Genomic DNA, 25,021 nt, shown 5'->3' with positions numbered 1-25,021 from the left:
CTTGGGGCCCTCTTCTCTCCCAGCCTGGGAGGGAGAATCATTTCATCTAGCCATTCTGTGTCCCTGACTTTGCATGTAGTGCTGACCCCTAGTTTGCTTCTGCACAACCTATAAGGTAATGTGCTTTCAGCTCCCAGGCCCTCAGCACTCCCCTCAACCTAACCTTTTCCCTACTCCTCCTTTCTTTTCCAACCACAATCCCTTGGACTGGATGTGGACCTTTCCCCCTTGCCACTTACTGCCTTCTGGGCCCTCCCATAGGCAAAACTCTCCAACCAAGTCCACTAGGCCATGCAATTAATGTACTAAAAGGAGGAGATAAGTGAATTCAGAAAATTAATTTCTGTCTTCACAAAGCCTCGCTTTGTCTTACCACAGAGCCTCAAAAGTCTGTTTTTCTGGTAAGAGTGGTTGCTTTTGGGGAAGTGAACTGGGAAGCTGGGGGATGGAATGGGAGTGAGGCTCACGTTTCACTGTCCACCCTTTGGTATCTTTTTTAATTGTCGACCGTGTCAACATTCAGCTGGTTTGCACCAGCACAGCTCTGGTGCCCATTCTCAGCTTGCCCATTCTGATTGGGCAATAAATAGTCTGTCCTGAATGGCCAATGCCCATTTGGTTCCAGTGGCTAAATATTTTTAACATTAGTCCTGATCATGTACATAAATAACCTATTTCCTGAAGGCATATCATTTAATTATTAAGCCTGTTTGGGAAATGTTCTTTTAAAAAAAAAAACATTCTTTACATTCCTGATGCATTAATCCTAATTCTTTTCCCCACCTCATCCCACACTCAGGCTGAGTAAGAAGGAGGTCAAGTGAATAAAAACGTGGAAGGGAAACCATACAGGGCACCATGTTCCCATCAACAAACATTTATAAACCCTATTCCCATCCCTCATTCTAACAAATCATCAGTTTTGTTCGGGTACCTTTTCTTTTTCCTGGCTATGCCCTTCAGGAGGACATTTCCAGCTCAAGGAGATTCTAATAAAACCATAGTCACCATGACTGAGATGAGCCAGTCTGGACGGGCCCTTTCTTCTTACCAGTGGTTTAAGCCTGGGCATGTGATGCAGTTATGACCAAGGAAGTATGAGAGGGATTCTTCTGAGGGGCTTCAACAAGTGCCTTTCTTTGCTGACTGAAAAACAAACAAATAGGAATAAATAATACCCTGTTACATCTGAATGTTTTCTTGTCAACCTGTGCTGCCTGGGACTCTGCAACCATGATGAAACTGTGAAAAGGACAAGCCAAAGAATAAGCCAATATGCTGACCGATGGCAGAGCTGAAAGATGGAAGGGATATAGGTCCTTAGGTAGTTGAGCCATTCTAATAATCTAATCAACCCTGAAACTGTCCGTCTCCTGTTAAGACCTTCTAGTTTAAACCATTGTCAGTTGGCTGTTTCGTTACTTGTAGTAGAAAGCGTCTACGCCAGACATTTGCTTGTTGACTATCAGATCTGCCTCCCTACCTGTCACCCATTTTGGTCTATATTGCTAGAGCTGACCCTTGCAGGTTTTCTCATTCTCCCTTGCCAGCTAAGTGACTTCTGTCTATATTCAGCCAATGGGAGACACTGATGAGAGACTGGAAGGAAGAAGCCAAAACATTTCTCGTCTCTGCTTCTGGCTGTGGCTTTGTTTCTGCCATGGTTTTAACTTCTGGAAGACCACCCTTTGCTCTACGGTTCAGGAGCCTCGAGCCTGCTGGGCAGTCCCTGCCTTTTCTCAGCAGCTTCTGTGTTTGCCTCACTGTCACACATGGTCTTTCAGCTCTCCTGACATCTTTGTAATTGTTTTCCATATTAAACATCCTCTTTTGAACTACTTATTGAGAGCTCTCTTTCCTGACTAGATTCCAACCCATTTTCCTAATTGAATCAACACTTTAGGAGGAAATAGGAAGGCAGAGGAGAATGAAACACTGCAAAAGTGGTTCCTCTTCCCCAAAGAGAAGGAACTGAGTTACTTGTCATTGTGAGTTTAGAGTCTCTCTTCATAACTCTGCAAATTAGCACAAATGGAAACACAAAAGTGAGATTAACTTAAGTATAGAAAATAAAGGAATTTACCCTTTTTTAGTCCACCCTAGTTTGGGACAGTTAAGTTTCAACTCTTTCATAAGTGTCACTATGAATATGCATTTTTCGTGCTATTTAATAATGTTTAATTTCCTATCAGCAGTATTTTATGTGCTATTGTACAGTTATCATTTTTACTAGTATTCCTACCAGTAGCCCTAGTGGCCCTATTTAGAATCCAGCTTTCATGTTAAAATTGATTAAAATAGAGGGTATATAGACCCAACTTGTGCCGGTTATACTCTCTCAAGAAGGTAGAATTGAGATCCTGATAGTTTAGTCAATTTCTATTAGTGCCTAACTTGGAAGGTATGTTAACATCATCTAAGGGACAGTAGCCTCTTCCTTTGTCCGAAAAGAGAAAGCCAATCAGTAGAGAGACCAAACCAAAAATGAAACAGACATTTTGAATGCAGCTGAAATTGTTTCAGGAATCAAATATGCCATCCTAAGAAGCAGAACCATAAATTAGACCAGAAATGCCAATAGATTCCAACAAATTAACTCATTTCAACTTTTCTTTGGTGTTTTGTTTTTTTTTTAATCTTTGAGAGAAATATGTAAATTTAAAGCTAAAGCATCTAAACATCTTTCTTTTCTCCTCCACCTTGTTTTTCCTTTTCCTTCCCGGGCCCCCTTTACTTCACACATGTATCGACATTCTCTGGGCGCATGGCTTAGATAAAGACAACCATAACAAGATTAGTTCCAGTATAACAATAGAGGCAAAAGCCTGACACCAGTTTTAAAAAGCAAACAAAGCCTAAATTTTAGAGAAGTAGAAGAACCCTCCAGCAGAAATACACACCCTTCTTTCTATACATAAATTTCAGTTATTCCACCCATTCTCCCTCAATACATATTGCATATACTGCTTCTAAAGGAGACAATCCAAAGTACCTTCCAGCTGTGCTCCAAGAGGCAATGTCACAAGACTGCTATTTTTCCAGTCTCCAAATAATTTATCCCTTTAGTTGAATCTTAATCTGATCTACTTTTAATATCTCATGATCCTACAGCCTCAGACTAAATCATAAATGTAGTCCCTATCAACCACCTCTTGTGTACCACAATGTAGAACAAATACAACTATTATGAAAACTTAACATTTAAAACATGAAGAGAAGGGAAGAAATCACAGGATATGTACCATTTGCTGCTGGACAGAGTTAATGAAGCAAAGCAGAAAACCACTGAGTCTCATGGGTATCATTTGGTTGACTTGGCAGTGGTGAGAATTCTATTGTCAACTAATGTGGCAGTCTAGTGTTGCCTTCTGGAATCATTCCTATTGCCAAGGGAACACCAAAAAGGACATTAAAGTAAATAACCTTTTTTAGGGAGAGGGAAGGGGTATATTTCATTTGCAATTCACTTGTTAATGGTACCGGGTACAAGAATGGCCTGAGGCTGTCTAAAGAATTAGAACATTCTATCCTATCCCATTGATTTCAGTGAATCACAGGCCTGTTATACAGACGGGATTTTGCTGGTGCTACAATTTTAATAAAACCATAGTCACCTATCAGTTTCATTTTATGGCAATTTCCTAAGATTAAACACCAAAAACTTTATCAGGTCAGCATGGTTGCTAAGTTGAAGACCCAAGGCTGGGCTATCGTCATAGATTTTCTGTTTGTTAGCAGCAGCTCTGGGGTCAACATGTACCCAGTTTGACAAACTTTGTCTTAGGACAGTGTGGGTGAAGAAACTGGCAGAGCCGGCAGAGAAGTCTTCTTTCTCTTCTATAATAGCACCCTGCCCCCAGACTGAATTCCAGTCCAGTGTAGTTTGCAACACCAATGTCATCCTGTTTGTCAGGAGGGGAGCCAGTGTGAGGTGCTGTGGTGTGGCCCAGGGTATCAGGGTAACTCACATCCTTCATTCGTTCCTCCCTGTTGTAGGTGACAGGATACTCACTTTCTCAATCAGCATTTTAATCTTACACAGAGAAAGTAAAGTGAGTCAGAGCACTTGACCTTTGTACTTTGGACTGTTTTGATTTGGACCTCAGAGGAGTTCCCAGCTCCTCTTTTTTTTCTGCTCACATCCAGGAAAACATTGCAAATTTGTTGTTATGCCTTACTGAAGGTACTCAGGAAAAATCAGTCTGATTTATCAGTCTGGGTGCAATCAGGGGAGGGAAATCACAGTAACTTGAACAGAGAAAGTTTAATATAAAAACCTTTTTAACTCTAATAGGGGATTGGTATAAGTACAGAGGACTGTAAAGAATATAGGCTTGAATGCTTGTTTTAGCAGCACATGTACTAAAAATTGGAACCATACAGAGAGAAGATTCGCATGGCCCTTGCACAAGGATGACACACAAATTCATGAAGCATTCCATATGAAACATCAAAACGTTGAAACGGAGTACCCAGAGAAGGGCCCCACCCCTCTCCACAGCTGGGGAAGACCCAGCTGGGGTTCACTGGATGGCAGAGAAGTCTCTGTGGCATCATGCTGGTAGAAGCATGCGGGGTGCAAGGGAAAGCTGTTTACAGAGACGTGTCCCCTGGAGGCATTCTGTCACAAACCATCCAGGGGGTGTGGAGGCAGATGCTGTCTGCTGGGTGCTGCTGGCCACTGTGCACTGCAGAAGCTGGGGTTGGCTCTGTGCACTATGGGAAGCAAGGATCTACCAGAATGGGGAACAAAACGCCTTTCCTCCTGCAGCTTCTCTCTAGTGCCCTCTGTTGGAAAAAAGTATTATCGTGCCTGCTGGCAAAGGAAAAATATTTAAGGGCCCAGATCTGTTTTCACACAGCAAGCAAAAATAATAAATTTGGAACTTAGAATTAATAGACTGATAACTGGAATACTGACCCACTAATGATTTGCTACTAAGTTTTCTAAGGCTTTAACCCTTCATGGCCATATGCTTTAGGCCCAATAAACTTAAGCATATAGTGTAAGCAATTGCTTTGTATCTACCTACAAAATCTTAAGTTTCTCACCCTACAGTGCAGCAATATTTACTACCCCAACCCTCAAGCTAGCCACAGCTCAGCTAGTTCTGCATTTTCTCTGATGATCTGAAACAGTAATCCCACTTCTGGTATTGATGTCTATATCACTTAGGACTCTAAGGTTGTACATTACCAATTTGAACTAGGTAATGGGGGAGATGCATTTTTAAATTTTTTTTAAGTGTTTATTTATTTTTGAGAGAGAGAGAGAGAGAGAACATGAGCGGGAGAGGGGCAGAGAGAGAGGGAGACACAGAATCCGAAGCAGGCTGCAGGCTCTAAGCTGTCAGCACAGAGCACAATGTGGCCACGGACCCTGAGATCATGACCTGAGCCGAAGTCAGACACTTAACCGACTGAGCCACCCAGCACCCGTGGGAGAAATGCATTTTAAGAATGCAGAAATATTGGGGCAGCTGAGTGACTCAGTCGGCTAAGCATCCGACTTTGGCTCAGGTCACGATCTCACGGTGTGAGTTCGAGCCCTATGTCGGGCTCTGTGCTGACAGCTCAAAGCGTGGAGCCTGCTTCAGATTCTTCTCCTCTCTCTCTCTGCTCCTCCCCAGCTCGCTTGCTCTCTCCCTCTCAAAAATAAATAAACATTAAAAAATAATTAAAAAAAAGAATGCAGAAATATTGCATGGAATCCCTATTGGTCAAGTTTCTTTGCCCTGCAAGTAATAGAAAACCAAGTATTAAAATGGCTTAAGCTGGGGCACGTGAGTGGCTCAGTCAGTGAAGCATCTGACTCTTGGTTTCAGCTCAGGTCATGACCTCATGGCTTATAAGTTCGAGCCCTGAGTTGGGCTCCACACTGACAGCATGGAGCCTGCTTGGGATTCTCTCCCTCTCTCTCTGTCCCTCCTCTGTTCTCTCTGTCTCTCTAAATAAATAAATAAATAAAATTTTCTTTTAATGGCTTAAGCAATAAATAGAATTCTCTAGTTCACTTGATTCCATGGTAAAGCTGAGATGATGCATATTTGAAAGCAGAGGCACAAAAGATACCTCATGATTTAGTTTTTTCACTTTCTCTTGGCTCTGCTTTCCTTGGATTCCTTTCGGTCTCAGGCAGATTCTTCCCTCATAGTGGTCCCCAAATGCTAAATTATTTGAGCTGAAGATACTCAGTGTGAGAAATAACAATAACAACAGCACCACAACAAAAACAAAAACTGTCTTCTTAAGAATTCCATCAAAAGTCTTATAATTAAGTGATACTAATGCAGATTGGTGGCTCAAAACAATAAATATCTAAGAGAATGTACAACCATTACTAATAGGGGAAAACAAGCAAGCAAATCTTCTTCTAAAAGCTTTCTAAAGCTTCTTAAAGCCTTAAACTTTATCCCAAGTCTGGAGAGAGACCAGTGGGTGGAAAAAATAGCAACAGGGAGGAGTGTTGTTCAGTCTCTATATTTAAATACTTTATTTTTGAAATCTCAAGAACGTTACCAGTGAGATGATACCTCTTTCCTAAATTTCACTGACAATTATAATTTCCCAAACTGGCATAGAATTATATTTACACCATGGTATTTGGTTTACCCACATACCAATTTTGTTTGTTTGTTTGTTTGTTTGTTGTGATAAAAAATATATAAAATTTACCATTTTAACCATTTTTTTAAGATTTTATTTTTAAGTAATCTCTACACCCAACATGGGGCTCAAACTCATAACCCCAGGATCAAGAGTTGCATACTCCACCAACTGAGCCAGCCAGGGGCCCCTCATTTTAACCATCTTTAAGTGCATAGTCTAGTGTTAACTATATGCGCCTTGTTATGTAACAAGTGAACTTTTTCATCTTTTGAAACTGAAGTTCTATATTTGTTGACCAACAACTCCCCTTTTCCCCTTCCCTCTTGCCCTGACTGCCACCATTCTATTTTCTGTTCCTAAGAGTTTGACTACATTATTGAAAACTTTTTATTAGAAAGTTATTATTTCTCTTTAAGATAGTTTTCCAACCAGTGTGCCTTAAGACTGAATGAATATTTGGAGAACACATTTTTGAAATACTGTCAAAGGACAGTATGATTTTACTTACAGAATTTTGACCTTCTTCCATACATTGTTTAAGAATGTGTCAAAGGAACAAGGTTAAATACACTTAGAGGTATAGTAAAATATATATATTATATGTCAAAACATATAATAGTCTTTTAAACATTTTCTTCATTTTATCTGATTACCTGGGCTAGGCAATTTTATTTGGTTGCCTAAGTGAACTCTAGCAAATTACTACACTGTGTAATGTGGAGCAAATCAAAATCAGCAACTGTAATATATAATGTACAATGGTCTCTCAGAATTAGCACCATACCTCCAATCGTACTGAATGAAGGCGAAATAATACTGCTTCTCCTATAAGAGCTATACCAGTGGCCTGAATTGCTGCTTTAGAATCCTGTCTATGAGAGAATCTGTATAGTAGATTGGCTCACTTGACCGGCAGTTGTACATCTAGAGAAAAGAGATGCATCTAGGTCAAAGGCTTTACTCATTAAAGGAATATCTTGCCTATACTCCTCAAACTAGAATTTATTTACCAATTTTTCCCCAGATATTTATTGAGTGCCTAAAGATGCGTGGCATTGTGCTAAGTTCTAGGGAAAAAATATTGAGCAAATTCAGAGATAATGCTGCTCTCTTTATTATAATTTCGCTCCCCATATATACTTTACTAGTAAGAAAAAAATATGCTAAGGAGCTAACATGAGTATTCTAATCAATTTATCAGCTATTCATTTTTCCATCCAACAAACATGTTACAATAAACTATCTTCCCCCCCAAATTCATGTACTGAAACCCTAACCTCCCATGTGATAGTATTTGGAGATAGGGCCTGGGGGAGGTAATTAGGGTCAGATGAGATCATGAAGGTGCCCTCATGATGGAATTAATGCCCTTACAAGAGAGAGTTTTCTTATGTTGTCTCTGTCATGTGAGGACACAGCAAGAAGGTGGCCATCTGAAAGCCAGAGAGCTCTCACTAGAAACCAAACCCTGATAGACCTTGATGTTGGACTTTTCAGCCTACAGAACTATGACAAAGTAAATTTCTGTTGTGTAACCCACCCAGTATGTGGTATTTTATTCGACAGCCCTAGCAGACTAAGACACATGTATTGAGTTTATAGTAAGCCTCTGTGAAGGTAAAGATAAATGCCATGCCTGGCCCTCAAGGAAATTCCAGTCTCATGAGTATCAGGTATATAAACAAAGAAATATGATAAATGTAGCAATGGAGGTGTGGCCGAGGGATAGTGATCATATATAAAGGATGGTGCTGTTGACTCTACTTTGGATGGCTGACAAAAGTCTTTTCAGAGAAATCGTGAAACTTATTTTAGGCTAAGGAAGTATCCAAAATTGCAGAGGCATGAAACAATATGATTTATTGGGGGTAGGAGGACTAGAGCAACAATAAAATATTTCCTAAGAATTTGGAAATAGTGAGTAGGATTGCCCTCTGGGAGTTAAATTAAAACTAACCATAAATGCCAGAGTTTAAATGTGATAATTTAGAGATAAAATTATTTCCAGGCTGACCTGACAGTAAACTGAAAAATGTATTAACGTATTTAATGACAGTGTCAACCAAAAGGCCACATTTTACAAAGTATTGGACTTGGGACGTCTGGCTGGCTCAGTTGGTAGAGCCTGCAACTCTTGACATCTGGGTCATGAGTTTGAGCCCCATACTGGGCATAGAGATTACTTTTAAAAAAAAATAGGGGCTCCTGGGTGGCTTAGTTGGTTAAGCATCTGACTTCAGCTCAGGTCGTGATCTCGCAGTTCATGAGTTCGAGCCCTGCGTCGGGCTCTGTGCTGACAGCTCAGAGCCTGGAGCCTGCTTTGGATTCTGTGTCTCCCCCTCTCTCTGCCCTCCCCTGCTCACGCTCTGTCTCTCTCTGTCTCAAATATAAATAAACATTTAAAAAAACAACAACAAAGAAAAAGAGGTCTTTAAAAAAATAAAAAAATATTGGACTCTAATTTATGTCCTCCCTTTTTTTGTTAATATGAATGGCAGTGCAATAAATATAATCCTGCACATAGGTTCCATTTTGGATTAGAGTGCCAGGAAATATTTCCAGAAGTAGAATATTGTGTCCAGAGGTAAAATGCCACCACCAAATTGCTTTAGAATGTGTAAATTATACCATTAATGCTTCTACAAAGTGCCAGTTCCACCACATCTTTGTGTGAAGAACTATTAATTGAGAAATTTTGCTGATAGACTGATTGAAAAAAATATCTATTGAGAGATCACACTATGCCAGACATTGTGTTAAGAGAGAAAAATGGTTATCATTATAATTTTTTTTGTTTAATCCTTGATAAATAGTAATAGTTTCATGTTTTATATATATGTGCTTTACGATGTTTCTTCATTGTTAACTATATTTTTGCATTCATTGCATATTTATTGTTATGGCTGAATGTTATCTCCCAAAATTCATGTTGAAGTCCTAACCCCCAATGTGATGGCATTTGGAGTTACTACTTTGAGAAGTAACTAGGTTTAGATGAGTTCATAAGGGTGGACCCCTCCCCATGATATGATTAATTCTTTTATAGAAAGAGGAAGAGAACAGAGTTTGCTGTGCCTGTGCTATGTGAAGGTGGCTATCTACAGGGCAGGAATAGGGGTCTCCCCAAGAACTGAATCTGCTGACACCTTGATCTTGAACTTCCCAGCCTCCAGAACTGTAAGAAATAAATGTCTGTTGTGTAAGTCACCCGGTCTATGGTATTTTGTTATAACAGCCTGAGCTAAGACACCTATTGAGGTATTCTTACTAATTCTAAGATCATGACCTGAGCTTACTAATTCCAGGGACCCCTGGGTGGCTTAGTCAGTTAAGCGTCCAACTCTTGATTTCAGCTCAGGCCATGACCTCACAATTCATGAGTTCGAGCCCTGCATCCGGCTCTGCACAGACATCATGAAGCCTGCTTGGGACTTTCTGTCTTTCCCTCTCTGCCTCTCCCCCGTGTTCTCTCACTCACTCAAAATAAGTAAATAATTTTTTCTAATGTTTATTTATTTTTGAGAGAGAGCGCGCGAGAAACAGAGAGAGAGGGAGACACAGAATCCAAAGCAGGTTCCAGGGTCTGAGCTGTCAGTACAGAGCCCAATACAGGGCTTGAATTCACGAATTGTGAGTTCATGACTTGAGCCGAAGTCAGACGCTTCACCAGCTGAGCCACCCAGGCGCGCCATCAAAATAAATAAATTAGTTTAAAAAAATTAAAAAATAAAATGCACATTAAGATGTTGGGTAGGGGAGCTTGGATGGATGGCTCAGTCAGTTAAGCATCCGACTCTTGATTTTGGCTCAGGACATGATCTCACAGATTATAAGACTGAGACCCATGTCAGGGGGAGCCTGCTTGAGATTTTCTCTCTCTCTGCCCCTCCCGCTCAAAATAAATAAATAAACATTAAAAAAAAATTTAAAGATGTTGGGTAGTTTAGTGATGCCTGCATTCAAGGGATTTATATTCTAAAGAGGACACTGAATAAAAATGAAAATAAACACGTAAGGTAATTTCAAATTCTAATAACAGTTAAGAAGAAACTATAGTAGGCAAATGACAAAACGGGGAAGAGTTTTTGGCTAGAATTATGAGGAAATATCTGGTGAGAAATGACATTTGAGCTGAGAGTTTGAATGATTCAGAGGCAGACACACCAAACTCCAGAGAAAGAGCCTTCAAACAACAGGAATAGAAAGTACCTTGGCACAGGGACCACCTTAACCTTGGTGTGTTTAGTGAACCTAGAGACCAGTGTGGTTGGGGTGTCAGGATCAAGGGGAAGAAGAGTGTAGTGAAGTGAAATTGGAGAGGTAGGTAGGGGCCAGATCATGAAAGTCTTTTGAGGAGAATGGGAAGGCATTTGGGTTTTATTCTAGTAATAAGGGGAAGCCTTGGGAACAGTTTAAGCAGCGGACAGGGAAAGGACATAATCAGACTTCTGCTTTTGGAGATCCTTCTCACTGCTGTATGGATAACGGACCATAATGTCGTAAGTGGAGACAGGAAGTCCTGTCTACTGCAGGAATCCAGGCACACGATGAAGATGATTTCGACTAAAATTGTAATCGATGGTGAGAAATGGATGGATTTAAATACATTTTGATAAGTTGCTGATGAATTCATCAGAATTTCAGACATTCTAATTCTGTACACCTGGGAAGGGCCCAGAAAAATGCAGTAACAGGAAACACAAGTGGCTCTGATGAAGTATACTGAGAAAATATATTTGTAAGGAACTGAGAACACACCTGACATTTCTTTTAATGAAAAGGAAAAAGTGATCTAAAAAATGAAATTATTGTTTTATGTTTGAGAAACTATAAGATCTTTCATTTGGTGAATTAATCCCAAACTTTGAGTAAAATTAAGCAAAAATTACCATAGCAAAATGAGTATCAGTTCATGTTTCTAAAAAGCTGGTCTCGTTTTAACTTTTTGCCTCTCTTTTCCATATGTATTTTTTTTTAAGTAAACTCTACCCCCAAGGTGGGTCTCAAACTCATGACCCTGAGATCAAGAGTGGCATACTCTACTGACTGAACCAACAAGGTGCCCCTCCACATGTTGTTGTTTTTGGTTTTATTAATTTATTTTGAAAGAGTGAGAGAGGGAGAACAAAGGAAGGGCAGAGAGAGAGGGATGGAGAGAAAATCCGAAGCAGGCTCTGCACTGTCAGCACAGAGCCTGATGTGGGACATGAACCTCTGAGATCATGACCTGAGCTGAAATGGAGAGTCAGAGGCTTCACCAGCCGAGCCACCCAGTGCCCCTTTCCACAAGTATTTTTAATACCTTTTCCCTGGGGACCTCCCGATGTCTGCCTCCCGGCTTGTGCTTCCATGGTTAGCATTCCAATATCCAGTTCTCTCCTACCTAAGGCAATTGCATTTCCCCAATGCCTTGATATCACATATGGCCATGACTTGCTTTGGCAAATGCAATGTGAGTGCAAATGACCTGTGTAATCAACTCTTTAGCCCACTGTGATGAGGGATGACTGGGGAAGCCCATGGTAATACACAAATGCCATGAGACCAAAACAGTCTGGGATTCTGAGACTGGAGAACAGCTGTCAAGAGAATGGGCAGGATCCACAGTTGACTGAGTGAGCCTGGGGTCTGGGGTTGTTTGTAATTGCAGCATGACCTACTCTACCTTGATCAATCTCTTCCTGGGGGAGTTCCTGGGGGTTCACCTTCATTGGACTCTCACACGGCTGCTCTGTGGCAATGATTAGCCTTAATCAAGACCCATCTGTGGCCTTCTCTGGAACCTCCAAGATTAAAATACCAGATGATTTTCCAGTAATAAGCTAGAAACTTAAACATATCTTAGCCTCAAAGATCTCAGACATAGGTGTCCCTCTGCCATATATTGTCATCTTCAGTAATGATAATCTAGATGATTAAGGTAAGTCTTCTCAACCCATTCTGGACTGCTTCTATCTTTTAGGATGCACTCAGTAAACAGTCATCAGAGGTCACGTCAATAGCACCTGTGTTCTGTCCTGTACCTCTTGTGGAAAACCCAAAAAGCTTTCGTCTGTTTGAATATATTCACATCTGAAGTACACATGATTGTTACCCAAAACATAGAATGTATTTAGCAAGGAGTAGGATTTATAGAGTTCATTTACATCTTACCTTTTAAATTTCAATGAGGCCCTTTGGAAACAGAACCAGTAATAACTCCATGATGCTCAGCATTACCTTGGCCTAAATCTGGGTTTCTAAACCTCAGCACTATGACCTTTTGGACAGGGTAATTCTTTGCTGTGGAGAGTTGACCTATACATTGTAGACATTGAACAGCATCCCTGGCCTCTCTCTATGTAGCCACATCCCTGGCCAACAGCACACCCGAGCTATGACAACCAAAAATGTCCCTAGGCATTGCCAAATGTCTCCCGGGAGGCAAAATGACCTAACTACTGGCCTAAAGGAAGGTATATGTTTGCGATAGATATTCCTGAAGAATGACAATTTAAAAAGCTAATCAAGTTTGTGTAAAAATTTATCAATATCCGTATTTAAGAACAGACACAGTAGGGGAGCCTGGGTGGCTCAGTCAGTTGACTGCCTTGATGTTGGCTCAGGTCACGATCTCGCAGTTCGTGAGATTGAGCCCCACATCGAGCCCTGCGTCAGCCTCCTCGTTGCAGGTACTGAGCCTTTTGGGATTCTCTCTCTCTGCCCCTTCCCTGCTCTCTCTCTCTCTCTCAAAATAAATAAGCATTAAAAAAAAAAGCAGACACAGTAGATATTTTAATGAAAGCAATGGTCCTGCCATTCTTTATTTCTAACAATAATACATATTTACAGAAGGAAAAGAATTGTACATTTTAAATTCTGGTCACTATACAGATTTGTTGTTGTAGTTGAGTAATAAAGGAACGAATTTCTCAGTGACTTTTTAAAATCCCTAAATCAATGTTTAAAGGTACAAATGATATGATAAACATTGAATAACTGGAGTACACTCACTTCGAAATGAAAGACACCTAACACCAGGTAAAGAAACAAAGCAGATCTCTCTTAGGAGATCTGATCTGAAACTCTCTTTATCCTAGATTCACAATCCAATTTTTCAAGCTACAATTTAGAAACTTGGGTTAAAAAGCCCACAAAGGAAAATCTCCGTAGGTTTGTGTTGGGTTAGAAGAATTTGATCTTTAAACAGTAACACGTGAACCAGTTTTTCCTTTATAAGGCCTTGAAAAAATTGCATCTTGAAGCACTATAGAGAAAGTAAAATATTTTGTTAATAGTCAACAGCTTCAAATACTGGTTCTCATCCCACCCACCCCCCCCAACCCCCTGGTTTGATTGAGAAATAACGGACATACATCACTGTATACTTATGTTTAAGATGTACAGTATGACAGTTTGATTTACGGTTTTCATTTTTTTGAAACAATGAATTGTCAATTCCTTTTTATAAAAGGTTAAAGGCACAGTGAAACAATGAGTATTTGCACTTCACCATGTTAGACCTCAAGATAATTAATTCAGAAGGCAAAATAATTCAGGCGGCCAGCACCTCGTTTGTCCTGTAGGTGGCAAAATTATCCTAAGAGGAATCCAGGGACAGGATGCCGAATTGCTGTGCTGAAGTTAATAGTGGTAAAGGATTTAAAGCTTGCCTTAAAATATGGTTTTCAACGTTTTGAAGTTTTTTTGTTTTACAGATTTAAAGATGCCCTTTGTGTTGCTCTGAATAAAGCTTTATTTTTCTGGATAATCAGTACTAATGCTCAGAAATAAATTATTACTATTATTATTATTTTTAGGGACTAGGTTTTCAGTCTGGTTATCTTTGAAAAATGCCTCTTTTTTTTTTTAATGTTTATTTATTTTTGAAAGACAGAGAGAGAGACAGAGCACAAGTGGGGAAGGAGCAGAGAGAGAGGGAGACACAGAATCTGAAGTGAGCTCTAGCCTCTGAGCTGTGAGCACAGAGCTCGATGCGGGGCTCGAACTCACGAACTGCGAGATCATGACCTGAGCCAAAGTTGGCGCTTAACCAACTGAGCCACCCAGGCGCCCCAATGCCTCTCTTTTTGTACTTGTCGTCTAGCAGGTTTTGCTTTATTGGATGGTCCATCCAAATTGCAGGACAAGAGCTTGTGAAACTAAAAATCTCTTCCTACTTGTTTGCAGCTGTAAAAAGCAAGCTTGAAGCCAGTATCTAAAAGAGAGGAAATAAGGCCCTCTAGATTTCATCCGGTTTTATGTTTTTCTAATTACCTCACAGAGGATGGCAGAATAGTAAGCAAGACTTTAAAGAAGGAATGGATAATTATAAAACATTTGGGGCAGCGTGATTATGACTACATTTATGTGTAAGAAACAAAGTTTATAATGATTACAATTTAAAAGCTAAGTATAGCCAAATATTTTATCCTCAGTTGTTATCACTAGTCTTCATAGCTTCCTTTTCTTCCTTTCAATACAGAAACATCATTCTATGTCCTGGATTCATCATTAAAGATCCAGATATGAAAAAACAGAGTCATCAGGTAACCACCAGTGACAAGCACTATATATATAGTTATTTGAAGAAGTAAGACTAAATGGGGGATAGAAGGGAGACAGTACAGTATGTTATACCAATATGTTCTGGAAATGCTGACATAGTATGACTTTTAAAAATAGAGAATGGGTAGAGCAAATGAAAAAATTTTAATTGTTTCAGTTACCATATTGGTGATGGTGGTTTTAGCGTTGTTATTCTGAGGCTGCTGCATGTGTAAGGTAAATAAAGGAAGTGAATAATTGTGGGATAGTCTAACTCTATCATGCCCTGTGTCCTTGAAAACCAAGATTCTCGGTGTAGAAAATGGAGATATAGTAGTAACAGGAAGGATTAAGTAAAATCCCTGTAGTACTCAACTTGACTTGGAGGTTTTACAATAAACTCAGAAAGTGTCTTATCTTGTGAAAAAAAATAGGTATTTCCTAGCTCTCTCCTAGAAACCATGGCTAAGCTACTAGCAATGAGCATGCATAGAGTCCTGATTATGATTTTGAAATGCCATTTCTCACTGAAAGTAACCAAGCTTTTTAGAGAGATGGCTGATTCCAGGTCTGGGGCAAATAACACACAGGTTGAGCCTGGATCTTCTGAGATAGCAAGGAAACTATTAAAGATGGCTAGTGTAGTGTCAAAACGACTCAGCACCAACTTGGGGTGGCTCCCAATAGCCAGATATGGGACAGTTTGAACTTCAATAAGGTAATATTTAAAATGGGTTGAGGCCTATCAAACATGTTTGAATCCATGAGTTCATAACACTGAAAAAAAAAAAAAAAGAAAAAGTGATCTCTGGAAGAAATAGGAAACAAGTTTATTATCTTGAAAATTAGTAAATAAAGGGAAAATACAAACATTTACTTTCCCTTTCCTATACAAATCTGACCGTTGGTCAACCAAATAGTAGATGTGGGGAAACATCTCTTTATAAAAATGTTCCAACTAATAAATGAAAGAGAAATGATAGGGTTAGAATATCCTCCAACTCACAATAAATCAATGGATCAAGGCATTGAGTATCAATTTCAGCTGACATCACGAAAAGAGAGAACCAGACATTGTGTGCCCTCTGATGAAAGAACACACCATGACCTATAATCTTGCCAAAAAGGATTGAACCTGAGTCTATTATATTTGGATCCATGTGTCAATATTCAGAGGAAAGAGGAACATGCTGAATTGCACCATGAGTATGCAAACAGTAAAATACAGGCTGTGGATAACTCTATCCAGACCAAGTTCTTAACTAATAATACATTTTAAGGAAAAGAAAAAACCTACAGATTAAAAATACACACTTAGGTATTGATAGCACTGTAGTGGTTACTCCTGTGGAAGACAGCTAATAACTGTGAGTGGATACACAGAGGACATCCAGAGTGGCTGGCAGAGTTCTAAAACTGTTTCCTACATTTTCTGTTTGGTTTTCAGTATTTATATTTTATTTTATTTTTTCTAAAAGATAAAAGTAAAAAAAAAAATCAAAGCCCTTAGGATTTTCCACTAAAAATTATGAATATGAACACTTCTATAAATATCAGCTAAAGGTCCTTAAGAAATTACCTATATTATAGAAATATTTCTAAATAATAAGCTACAAATATTTGAAAAATATAATACTAAATTCTTATTGTGCATAGTTATAAAAAGTCAAAGGATTAAGTATACATTGTTAACACAACATTTACTTTGTTTACAGTATTATGTTTTATAATTTGGTTAAGCGGACTTTGTTGACTTCCAAGATTTTCCTTTCCTACTTTGATACAAGGCTACCCATATTATTCTATTAGAGATTAGATAAGCACTAGAGCAGATTTCAGGTTTCCTTGAATGTCCATACTTGGTTTCATTCTCCATATTTTTACATAGAACAAATATAAGTTATCTTGCCCAACTATGATGATAGTTATTAATCTATAGCATTACACATAGTATCATCCAATTTGCAAGTAAAGATCGTTCACCCACATATCCTGCCTCATGTTCTCTTCTATACCTTGGTGGCTGATGGAGACTATTTTTTGTTAAGTGTCTAAGAAAGTCAAGAATGTAAAACAGATTTAAGCCATCCCAATGAAAGCAGTTTTAAAATGCAATATAACAATAAACATAGACAAACATATAACTGTGTTGTACATTTTTGCCCATCGAACATTGACAATTTCCCTCCAATTGTTCGAGCAGCATCTTAACAAATGGTGCAATTGAATGGTCTCCTCTCCTTTCCTTTGAATAAAATTATGTGGTGTTTGAGTGATTCACATATTCCAGAAGTGACCGGTCTAAAACCCTTCGGATAAGAGCTTCCTCAATTATATTAAAATCCTACAATAAAGAAAAATAATTAGAAACACAGAATCAGAGATGATAGTTTTCAGCAACTGGAGGATAAAGGTCAAGGCAATGCCTCATTTTGCAGGAAAGTAGAGCTCTGAATTTAGTGACCTGTCCCACGTTTCCACAGAAACTCTCATAAACTTATCCCAGAACTTTTGCTTTGGGGCTAGTACATTTTTCTAGTTCTTCTTAATGCATAACAATTTACTTGTTATTGTCATAGTAGAATAGCCTTGATTTGGAGTTTACACTAGTAATCTTTAGTCAACATTATAAATCATGGTCAGGGTGCTATGTTCCAAGTAAACTTCTAATATGGAGTAAAGTCAAGACATTCCCCTAGAATTAACCAATCCCAGGACTTCTACTGAATATCTATCTCTGAAAAATATATTGAACACAAAACTCTTTCTCCTTGCCTCCCGATGGTCAAAATGGCTTTCGAACCTTTAAGTTAGCACGTGCTGTAAATAAAACAAAAACTATTAAGAGCCCTATCCTGTGCAATTCATCTCCTCTTCTATAATAATAATAATAATAATAATAATAATAAGGTAAAGTCTCTATTGGAAATCTATTCTAAAACATAAAAGCATAAATGCAAATCAACAAAATCCAAAGGAAAGCCACAAGGCCTAGGTGAGAACAAGATTTGGACCAATCCTGGTTTTTTCTTAGGCAATTTATTAACTTTTGAGCTTCAGATGTTTCATAGCTAGTGACGACAGTAACACAATACTCACTTCATAGAAGCTGCTGTAAGGAATAAAATGAGATAATATGCTTAAAGTGCTTAGTATAGTACTTGGTAGCTTGGGAAACCAAAAAGTCAAAACAAACAATACTGCTTGTACCTTATTTCCACATCCAAGAATATGGTTTTGAGTGGGTTGAAAGTACTCTCATCAAAGTCGCTTCCTCCTGACCAGCCCTGAATCATACTTTGAAAAATATCGAGAAGAATGGAGTGACTATGAATAGCCAGAACAGATATGAAATCAACCTAGTTTTTAAAACACCTAACAGAACTAAGGGAAAGAGGAAGCCCTATGTGTTGTAAAACACGAGAACATATAGACCGGAACCAGCCTCTGTTGAGGCCCTGTGAGCTTCAGCAGCCAGAAAAGACATTATTTGAGTGCTGGAGCTGAGAACATGAAGCCTCTGTTGTGTAGCCTGTTCAATTCTTCAAGTGGTCCTAGTACCCCCATTTATCCTCTCCCCATCTCCAACTTGCCTAACGCCCTTGCCCAAACTGTGCATATCACTTTACATGCACTATCAAATTTAAGCCTCTCAAGAGCTTATGGGACAAAGTGGTTTTACTCTCCTCACTTATCAAGTGAACAGACAGGCTCAGTGGTTAAATACCTTGCCCAAGGTCACAGAGCTGTGACCGAGTTGTTACTTAAACCCAGGTCAGAACCCAAGCTCCTTGTGTTGTAACCATAGTGGGCAGATCAGAAAGCAGGGAGAAAATTTTCAAGTGACAATCTTCAACAATTATTGAATTCTATCTTGAAATTGCATTTATTTTTTTTTATTTTTTTTTTTTGAAATTGCATTTAAAAAATTGCATAAAAAGAAAGCAGTAAAAAAAAAATCATGTGAAAATTGTATGCAAAGTTAAATTTAGTTCTTAATATTTCATGTATTTAGATAGAGGGAACAATAAAATATACTATTTCAGAACATGGCTATGAGGGATTTCCTCCCATAATAGGCAATACTCCCTTTGCTGAAAGGGACTCAGAGGATAACACATTACCCTCACATGGCAACACATGGAGCAAAGTAGAACAAAGGCTACATTAACTTCTGGCTTGTTGTTCTCATTCCTGATCATGGGAAATACAGTCATAAGTTAGAACTATTCATACTACATCTAACTTTTCTTCCATCCTAAAAAAAAAAAAAAAAAAAAATTCTTGGGTGGGGGAGAGGGAATTGGATGAAGGTGGTTGAAAGGTACAAGCTTCCACTTATAAGATAAATAAATACTGGGGACGTAATGCGCAACATGAAGGCTATAGTTACCACCAATGTATGGTGTATTTGGAAGCTAAAAGTTCTCATCACAAAGAAAAATTTTTTATTTTGCATCTATATGAGATGATGGATGTTAAGTAAAATTATTGGTGGTAATCATTTCACAATACATAAACAAGTCATTATACTGTATACCTTAAACTTACACAGTGCTGTAAGTCAATTACTAATAATACTGAAAGAAAAAAATTCTTTTTAAATTTTTTAAATTTTTAAATTTTTATTTTTTTGAGAGTATGCATGAGCGCATGTGAGCAGGGAGGGGCAAAGGAAGAGTGAGAGTGACAATGTTAACAGGCCCCACACCCACCACAGACCCCGATACGGGACTTGATCCCACGACCATGAGATCATGACCTGAGACAAAATCAAGAGTCAGATGCTCAACTGACTGAGCCACCCAGGTGCCCCCCGAAAAATTCTTAATACAATGAGACTGGCCATGAGTTGGTAGTTACTGATGGGTAGTTATTGATGACCTGTGGGAGTTCATGGTGCTGTTTTGGCTACCTTTGTACATGTTTATAATTTTTCCTAATAAAAATTTTTCAGTTTTGTAAAAGTTCAATAAACATGACTTTTGTGTTTTATGGAATTTAAATAAAACATGACCTGTGTGTCTCACTACACTGATAACACCATATCTGTTATTAGCCATTCAATGTATTATCAACTGCATGCAGAATAAACTCTGAGCCATTTCATTACTCATGTGATTTAATTTCATCTCAGGTACCTACGTTTTCAACTTCATAAATATTAAAACTAGACACACAGAGGGACTAGAGTAAAAATTAAAATAATTTGAAAGTGAACTTTAGTACCTTATACAAGGAGCAATTATCTCAATCACAGAGAAAATAATTTTGTCTAAGGCAGATAACTCATATTAATAGTCAAGTTTATAAAACACTATATTTTATAATTTCCTACTTAATGCTATTACTTAACTTCAGGTCTATACACATTTTTTCCACCATAATTTTATTTGCTTGAATTTAAAAAGGTAAGGTTAACACACACCACATAGAAACAATGTAAAAGTAAGAAAATATACTTACTATGAAATCATCATAAAACAAAGTGTGATTGACTTGCAAATGTCTTATTAAACTGCCACTGAAGCTGCCTGGATTTTCATTAGGTAGTAATCGGCAGAGTGGACAGAACTGGAAATGAAGAAAACCAACAGTTCAAGAAAGAATTAAAAATAATCATTAGTGTCAGAATTTTTACAAAATTTAAAAAAACTATTCAGCAAAGTGAATTTTAGCTTTATGAATCTATTGGCCACTCCTCACCATAATATTTTATTTTTTATCTATCTATCTATCTATCTATCTATCTATCATCTATCTATTTTTTGAGAGACAGTGAGCATGGGCATGTGCACGCAAGCAGGGGAGAGGCAAAGGGAGAGAGAGAGAGAGAGAGAGAGAATTTTAAGCAGGCTTCACTCTCAGTGCAGAGCCTGCCACAGGGCTCGATTCCATGATCATGAGTTCATTACCTAAGCTGAAATCACGGGTCGGACGCTTAACCCACTTAACCAACCGACTGAGCCACCCAGGCGCCCCCTCAGCATAATATTTTAAAACTGCATAAATATTAATAATACTAAGTAAAATTGCATTTATTTCTTCATAGGCACTTCTGTACATATTTATCAACTTATTATTTAAACAATACTGCAGTTAGCAGATCAATTAATTGCCTCGCTCTTGAAATATATAAGATTTTTTTGGTATGCAGATATTTTGTTATTACAAATGATGTAATCTATAGTGTTCACCTTTTGGGAATTATTCTCATAGAACACCATAGAACAATTCTCATAGAACAATGGAGATTAGCAAGTCAACAACTATGACCATTTGTAGTTCCTAATATCTATTGCCCTAAAGTTTTTTATTTCCACCAGCAATATAGATTACAACCCACTAGCATCAATTAGTATTTACACATATTTTCCTAATTTAATAGCAGTAATGGCTTTAAAAAATAACCTTCTTCATTTTCAAACATTTATAAACTCATGAGAAATTCCAAAGATAATGTCAGAGGTCCTATGACCCCATCACCTAGCTTCCCCAATGGCAACATCTTTTTTTTTTTTAATGTTTGTTTATTTTTGAGAGCGACAGAGTGCGAGTGGGGGATGGGCAGAGAGAGGGGGAGACACAGAATCCCAAGCAGGCTCCAGGCTCTGAGCTGTCAGCACAGAGGCCAATGCAGGGCTCAAACTCCTAAGTGGTGAGATCATGACCTGAGCCAAAGTTGGACACTTAACTGACTGAGCCACCCAGATACCCCCAAATCTTTTTTTTTTTAATGCTTACTTATTTTTGAGAGAGAGCAAGCATGAGCGGGGTGGGGGCAGAGACAGGGAGAGACAGAGGATCCGAAGCAGGCTCCATGCCAACAGCAGAGAGCCTGATGTGGAGCTCAAACCCACAAGCCATCAGATCATGACCTAAGCCAAAGTCGGTCACTTAACTGCTTAACTGATTTAGCCACCAAGCGCCCCGTCCCAATGGCAACATCTTACGTAACTGTAGTACATTATCAAAACCAGTAAATTGGCAATTAACAACAAACCTTACTTAGAGTCCACCAATTTTTGCATGAACTCAGTTTTTTCGGTGTGCCTGTGTAGTTGTATGAAATTTTATCACATGTATAGATTTATATAACCACAAACACAATCAAGATACAGAACTGCCATGTCATTACAAAGGAACTTCCTTGGGCTTCCTCTTTACTTTGTCTTTTCTCCCTAAACCCTGGTATCCACTGATCTGTTCTCTACGTCTAGAACTTCATCATTTTGAGAATGTTATATAAATAGGATTAATCTTTTGAGATTGGCTTTTTTCACTGAGCATAATGGCCCTGAGATTCACCCAGGTTGCTGAATGCATCAAAAGTTCCTTCTTTTTTATGGCCGAGTAGATCTCCATGATGTGGATGTGCCAATTTATCCATTTACTTTCTGAAGGACATTTGTTGTTTTCAGTTCTTGGCTGTTATAAATGAAGCTGCGGTGAATATTGGTATACAGATGCTTGCATAAACATGTTTTCATTTCTCTAGAATAAGTTTCCAGGAGTGTGATATCTGGGTCATATGGTGAGGTTTCCGGTTAACTTTGTAAAACACTGCCAAACTATTTTCCAGAGTGCTTGTACCATTCTACATTCCTACTAGCAATGTTGAATTATCACCAGCATTTGGTACTGTCTATATTTTTAAAATTTAACTGTATTGTGTTGTAGTTTATTTATTTTGAGGGAGAAAGCACGAGTGGAGGAGGGGAAGAGAGAGGGAGAGACAGAATCCCAAGCAGGCTCCTCATTGCCAGCGCAGAGCCTAGTACAAGGCTTGAACTCACAAACGGTGAGATTATGACCTGAGCCGAAGTCGGATGCTTAACCTTACCCCGTGTGTGTGTGTGTGTGTGTGTGTGTGTGTGTGTGTGTGTGTGTATTTTTTTAAATTTTAATCATTTTGATAGGTGTGCAGTGGTATTTCATCATGATTTTAATTTGTATATCCCTAATGGCTAATTTAAATGACTTTCTTTAACAGACACTACTTTATTATGTTTTAACTTAGGTTTCTTTTTAAAAATTCCATTTCCTCATGCATTCATTTTAAAATATGAGATGCAGTGGTGCCTGGGTGGCTCATTTGTTTAAGCATCCAACTCTTGATTTTGGCTCAGGTCATGATCTTGCTGTTCATGAGTTTGAGCCCTGAGTTGGGCTCTGCATTGATGGTGTGGAGTCTGCTTGGAATTTTCTCTCTCTCTCCCTCTCTCTCTGTCCTTCTCCTGCTCTCACTCTCTAAATAAATAAATAAATAAATAAATAAATAAATAAATAAATATGAGATGCAGAATCATTACTGAATGCAAGGTATGTGTTAGGCATTAAATTAGGTACTATTCTTATTTGATCCTCACAACCTAATTTTTTTTAATTTTTTTCTATGTTTATTTATATTTTTGAGGGAGAGAGAGACAGATTGTGAGCGGGGCAGGGACAGAAAGAGAAAGAGACACAGAATTGAAGCAGTCTCCAGTCTCTGAGCCATCAGCACAGAGCTGTCAGCACAGAGCCTGGTGTGGGGCTCGAGCTCGTGAACCTCGAGATCATGACCTGAGTCCAACCGACTGAGCCACCCAGGCGCCCCGATTAATTTATTATCCTATTCCCTTCAGGAACCCAATTTCAGAAAGGAAAAAAATTAACTTAAATTTATACCACTTGAAGTATCAGAATGGGAATCTAGGCCTCCTAATAGGCAATTCGACATTCTTTTCATATAACAGTGTTTAATTTATCTGCTTGGATGATAACATTTTTCTTTACATTTCAATGAGGGCTTTATGCAATTTTTTCTTACTGTTTTATGGAGGTCTTGGTTTCAGTATGCTCAATATCTAAACATATACTTCTGAATTTTGCGCTACTCCGTTAATATTTGTCTTATTTTTATTTATTTATTTTTTTTTGATGTTTATTTTTGAGAGCGAGAGACAGTGTGAGTGGGAGAAGGGCTGAGAGAGACAGAGACAGAATCTCAAGCAGGCTCCAGGTTCTGAGCTGTCAGCACAGAGTCCCGTACGGAGCTCGAACTCACAGAGTGGGAGATCATGACTTGAGCCAAAGTCGGATGCTTAACCAACTGAGTGACCCAGGCGCCCCAATATTTGCCTTATTTTTAATAAAATTACATCGTTTAAGTTACTATTGCTTTATAATCATTTCCGATTTTCTAATCACAAAATGCTATCCCAAGATAGCACTTAATCTACCCTGAGACCCCTATGTAGTAATGAGAACACAGCTGAGACCAAGAAATATTTTAAGGAAAAGCAACATTAATTTTTTGTGGTGTGAAGGAAGGGAGACTAGTTATAGAAGTATGTTCACTCAATACTCTTTCTTGTGCCTCTACTATGTGCTAGGAACCTGGAATACGGGAACCAGTAAAGATAGGGTTGTGTTGCATGGCCTGTGAAATCAGAGAGCCTTGGGTTCAAATCCCTGCAGATTCTTGCTCGTTATGTGACCTTCAGCACATGAGTTTCCCTCTTCTGTGAAGTGGAGATCCTACCACCTACCTTGTAGAGCAGTTATGATGTTTAGAGATAATGTCCTTAATGTGCCAGGTACACACTAGGCACTCAGTAAACACCATATATTTACTACTATTTGATCCTTGTTCTTGAAGAGTTGGAGCTCCATGATGGAAGCAACTACATGTGTCCTGTTCACTCCTGCATTCCCAGTACCTGGAAAATTGTTTCCCATTTCATCTCTACCTCTCACTGACTTAACCTTGGCAAGTAACTAATCTTATCCTGCAAAATGAGAACTATCTCTGCTTTGCAGGGCTGTTTGTGTATTTAAAACACATCATTTAACATTCTGAAGCTCAGTCATTATATGAGCTCAGTCCTTGGCACAAATATTA

The 25,021-nt window shown here is 38.6% G+C and overlaps 1 protein-coding gene and 1 non-coding gene across 3 annotated transcripts in view; one reads left to right on the top strand and one right to left on the bottom strand.

Moving 5' to 3' along the window:
• Positions 1 to 1,042: 1,042 nt before the first annotated feature.
• The window catches only part of RNF125 (ring finger protein 125), a 52,355-nt gene continuing 28,376 nt past the window's right edge, over positions 1,043 to 25,021 (bottom strand). Inside the window, exons 5-6 of one of the 2 annotated variants that reach the window (XM_053902535.1) lie at positions 20,602 to 20,709; positions 1,043 to 1,146 (exon numbers count right to left, since the gene is read on the bottom strand). In XM_053902535.1, the coding sequence (XP_053758510.1) occupies positions 1,123 to 1,146; positions 20,602 to 20,709 (132 nt within the window). In that variant the 3' untranslated portion in view covers positions 1,043 to 1,122. Of the gene's footprint in view, positions 1,147 to 15,942; positions 17,480 to 20,601; positions 20,710 to 25,021 lie in introns of those variants that run through there. The other variant, XM_019465467.2, reaches the window with a different exon arrangement.
• LOC128777189 (U6 spliceosomal RNA) lies at positions 4,339 to 4,448 on the top strand. The gene has a single exon (XR_008422375.1). It is a non-coding gene; the product is annotated as a U6 spliceosomal RNA (small nuclear RNA).

This window comes from Panthera pardus, unplaced genomic scaffold (assembly GCF_024362965.1).
Source record: "Panthera pardus isolate Hobbes unplaced genomic scaffold, ASM2436296v1 HiC_scaffold_15, whole genome shotgun sequence".
NCBI lineage: Eukaryota > Metazoa > Chordata > Mammalia > Carnivora > Felidae > Panthera > Panthera pardus.
This window is presented reverse-complemented; position numbering and strand designations above follow the sequence as displayed.